Here is a 4,811-nt window from a genome sequence, read left to right as displayed (position 1 = left end):
CCATCCCCCTGCCTCCATCCTCCCCTCTCCTCCTCTCCCCACCAGTGGTTGTAGGATATGATCATTCCCTTCTTCCTGTCTCTTCCACTTTGACTGGGAAACTGCCTCTGTTCCTTTGCCCCAGAACCCAGCGAAATAATCCAATTCTTTAGTAAAACAGCACAGGCCGGGAAAAAAAAATGCTTTATTAATCGCATGAGATATGCACTTCAAATATAGTTTATCTAAGTAAACATACAAGTCAGAATGAGTAAAAAATAAAATACATTAAATACAAAATACCAAATCTCTCTCTGTGTGCCTTTATGGACATCTGGGATTGACATTAGTTTATTTTTAGTAGAAGTAATAGTTTTGCCTCCTCTCCACCCCACCATGTTTTCCCCTGCTCTAGTCCAGTCTTCTGGGAAATCTTGGTTGTTAAACAGACCTTGGGATCACTTGGGAAAGATGAGAGAATAGGACAACAAGTGAAAATTCACCAGTTGTCTGCTAAAAAATGACATCTCTATCATGGAAACCTTTAAGTTAAAGTAAACTCAGCTGCTGGCATGTGATAATTTTATGTTGATAATTTCAAAGGAACATCAAAATGATTTCCATTAATCATGACAATCGGAGCCTACATATGTTGAGAATAAAGGTAGATTCTTTTAAAATATTTATCATTGTTTTAATTTTTTTTTCCAATACTAGCAGCCTCTGTTCGAGAACGGGTATTACCAGGGACAGTTCATTCATTGTAAAGGTGAATCGAACCTTCGATCTTCTGGTGACAGTGGTACTTGTTGATACTTAGTCGTTGGCTACAGAGTGACTTCTAAGCTCCAACTTCCAGTGGCCCCTACTTTGGCCACCTTGTCTGAGTTGGTTGCCATCCACTTGCTGCCCAAGAAATCTGGTTACTTCTCTGCCCTTTCCATAGAGTCAACACACTGGGAAGCACACTTCAGATGGTTTTATTTAATGGTCGTAGCTCATGATGGTTGTTAAGTGGCGTTTATAGGCAGATCCTAAATTCCTGGAATACGAAGTCCATATATTTGATTCTTTATATCCAGCCCCATGCAATTCACACGACAAAATCTCGGTGTTAAAGGACTAAAATACCTTTAGTATTTCATTTGTTTCTCTAGCACATTTTTTTATCCTTTTGCAACTGTTCCCAGAATGTAATTAATAATCTTGGGGATATTTGATGAGAGGTGATTAGATTATTATAGCGACAAGGAGTAAATGAAACCTGATATGTATTGAATAGTGAAGATCCTGGAGGGGAAGCCACAGGAATTTTGTTTCTATGGAGGCAGAGACCCACATAGACATCTTCCAAATGTAAATATTTTATGCTTAAAGATGCATTGAGAACTTTTTCAGCAATGGACGCAGAGAACACATAGCCAGTCCCTGAGCAGAAATCTGGGTATCGCTCCTCAGGGTAAATATCAACGGGCATGTACCATTTGCTGTCTTTGTTCCTGATGGGTTTGTGATTTCTCATAATGCGCCCTGTAAAGAAAAGCTGTGTTGGGGGTATCGTCACTAGAAGCTTTTGGATCAGGTATTCTGTGTTGACAAACATATCTGTGTCAGTTTTCATAACAAATTTGGCATGCGGACAGTAGGTAGTAACCCATTCCATGCCCATTATGACTTTAAGGGTTAGGTTAGTGTAGGTGTCCAGAAAGTTCTGTTGAATGATGTCATGATATTGCTTGCTCTCATTCTGTACCCCTGGAGTGTAGACTGGATCATGATTACCTAACATAAACAATCTAACCACTGGAAATCCGGCTACTAGAGATTCATTTCCCCAAGTCTTCCTGATGCTGTCTCTGTGCTCTTTTTCACTTGCTTTAGTACAGATTAAGAGTACCAGGAAAGGACTTTTGTCTTTACATTTGTCTTCCTCATTGATAAGGAATTTATACGGTCTGTGATACGTGGGCTTTTCTCTCATGCTTTGCCGCTCTTGTCCAAGTCCGTTCGAACCCAGAGCTGTTTGTCCCAGGAGCCCAGGACTGGCATCCTTGCTCTGAATGTTTACAAATGTTTCTTTAAATGAAAACATGCTTTTCAAACTTAAAACTGAATTTTTGCTTATCTTGACATGGGCTACAATGTTGACATAGTCCGGCAGCTCAATGAAGAAAAAATAGCTCATCCCAAAGAAGATGGTGCCAGTCAAAAGACACACATTGATGAAACGCCAAGAACAGTTGATGCATTTTTTCTCCTGAGTCATATTTCTCCCCTTCTAAGTGTTCTTCGATATAAGGTATTTCTGTGAAAAGGTATCTGTCTGCAACTTACTGACTCTCTTGGAATTTCAGCAACATGCTTCTCTTGAGGATATCCACACTTCAGAATTTATGTGAACAATTGTTTTTTTGTCACTTCTTAACCTGGGAAAAATACAAGCATCTGGTGAGTGATTCAACAAACTACTGAAATACTGAATATTTGATGTGTTGCGATTTAGTCCAATGTTACCATGTTTTGACGAGAGACCGTGAACTGATTTCCTAAGGATATCTCATGTTAACTAGGATGGTCACTGGTTAGTCACTAGAAACACATTCTTCTAGTTGGGGATGGTTGTATTTCCTATATTTTCCATGTCAGAGGCAGGGGAGGAACAACTCTTTGAAAGGCAATCAATCAGTCAATCAATGGTATTTATTGAGAGTTTGCTTTGTGCAGAGCATGGTACTCTCCCAAACACTTAGAATAGTGCTGCAGAGTTGGTAGACATTCCTGCCCACAATGAGCTTATAATGTAGAGGGAATCAACTTTTTCTTTAGATGTGATAGGTGCAGTTCCCTGTGAAGTGTTAACTGGAATGCCCTGGAGGATCCCTGGAGAACTTGCTGAAGTCACTCTCCACTTTCCCCCCCACCCTCCCTCTCAGTGTCTTCTTTCAAAATTATGGAGTCATGCAGTTATGACTAAATCTACGCAAGCATGAAAAAGAGGCTAATCCACAAAGACACGGCATGGGAGTCTCTCCACTATATTTCATTCACTCATTCTTCCACCTTTCCAAGCCAGGGGATTTACTCTATTTGTCATATATCTTGACCACTTTCCTCTTGGTAATATCTGGCCAGGAATGCTAATGTGTGAGTTCCAAAGGTTCATTTCTATTTGGAATGACATTATCGTCCCCTTAATCTTCTGGTGGGTAGAAGTGGTTCATTCATTCAATCATATTTATTAAGAGCTTACTGTGTGCAGAGCACTGCACTAAGCACTTGGGAAGTACAAGTCGACAACATATAGAGATGGTCCCTACCCAACAACAGGCTCTGTTCTTCTTCCAGATACAATGTGAAGAAGGAAGAGTAGGGGGAGGGAAGATTTATGAATGAACGGAGTGAAATGCAAATCCCTTTGGAACAAAATCTACAGCCAGTCAAGCTTCGGGTTTTGTTTTTTTATAATTGTATTAGTTAAGCACTTACTATGTGTCAAACACTAATCCGTGCCCCACGTGGGGCTCACAGTCTTAATCTCCATTTAACAGTTGAGATTATCTGAAGCACAGAAAAGTTAAATGATTTGCCCAAGATCACATAGTGGACAAATGGCAGAGCTGAAATTAGAACTCAGGTCCTTTGACTCGCAGACCCGTGTGCTCTTTCCGCTAGGCAACACTGCTTCTCTAATTTCTCCAAAGGTAACTAGCACCACCACTACCTCAAGCATTAACTTGTATCTACCCAGAGCTTAGAACAGTGCTTGGCACATAGTAAACACTTAACAAATACCAAAATTATTATTATTACCTCCATCCTCAGAACCAGAATTGTATGCAGGGTGACAGTGTATGTACTTCATTCATTCATTCATTCAGTCAGTCATATTTATTGAGCGCTTACTCTGTGCTGAGCACTGTACTAAGCACTTGGAAAGCACAATTTAGCAATAAAGAGAGATGATCCCTGCCCACACCAGGCATGCAGTATAGAAGTGGGGAGACAGATATCAAAACAAGTAAACAAACATCAGTATAAATAAATAGAATAATAGATATGTCCATATATACACAAGTGAGGTGGGGGGAAGAGGAGGGTAGAGACAAGGGAATGAGTTGGGGTAACTTGGAGGGTAGGAGGAGCTGAGGAAAAGGGGGGTTTAGTCTGGGAAGGCCTCTTGGAGAAGGTGTGCCTTCAGTAGGGCTTTGAAGGGGGGAAGAGTGAGTGATTTGGGATTAAATGACTGAAGGGAAGGCACTATTAGAGAAGGAGAAGTTGAACATGACAGTGAGCAAAGGGAGAGGAGTGGGAGTTAGTGTGTTTAGGAATTGAGAAGGGACAGGGTCAGAGGTGCAGGTATAGGGGGTGGATTTGGAGAGCAGGTAGGAAACCTCTGATTGTGGGAAAACTGGGAAGCAGGAGAAAGATGAGGACATGGCAAACATGAGTGGGTGATGGGAAGACTGGAGAATTCACATCCAATGATTTCAATTTTACCAATGAAGTAGTTGGTGAGGAGAAAGTGGGAGACTGGAGGGACCAAGGAGTTTAGAAGGGAGTTGAAGGTTTGGAAAAGTTTTGGGCACGAGAGTCAATCAATAGCATTTTTTTTTGAGCACGTTCTCTGTGCAGATCACTGTACTAAGCACTTGGAAGAACACATTTGAGATAGTAGAGATTATCTTTACCCTCAAGGAGCTTCCAATTTAGTGGATGAGACAGACACTAAAATCAATTACTGGTTAGGGGACGTGATATAAGGGAAGTGATATACTCTTTGTATAAGAGTACTATGGGGTTGGGGGAATGAGTGCCTAAACACTTGGGCAACA

General features: G+C 40.9%; 1 protein-coding gene across 1 annotated transcript; it reads right to left on the bottom strand.

Moving 5' to 3' along the window:
- Positions 1–1,132: 1,132 nt before the first annotated feature.
- Positions 1,133–2,245, bottom strand: LOC119938692 (beta-1,3-galactosyltransferase 2-like). The gene has a single exon (XM_038758603.1). The coding sequence runs from the start codon at positions 2,243–2,245 to the stop codon at positions 1,133–1,135; it is 1,113 nt and encodes a 370-aa protein (XP_038614531.1).
- Positions 2,246–4,811: the final 2,566 nt, after the last annotated feature.

This window comes from Tachyglossus aculeatus, chromosome 16 (genome assembly GCF_015852505.1).
Source record: "Tachyglossus aculeatus isolate mTacAcu1 chromosome 16, mTacAcu1.pri, whole genome shotgun sequence".
NCBI classification, from domain to species: domain Eukaryota; kingdom Metazoa; phylum Chordata; class Mammalia; order Monotremata; family Tachyglossidae; genus Tachyglossus; species Tachyglossus aculeatus.
Note: the sequence above shows the minus strand (reverse complement) of the source record. Positions and strands in the feature narration are given on the sequence as shown.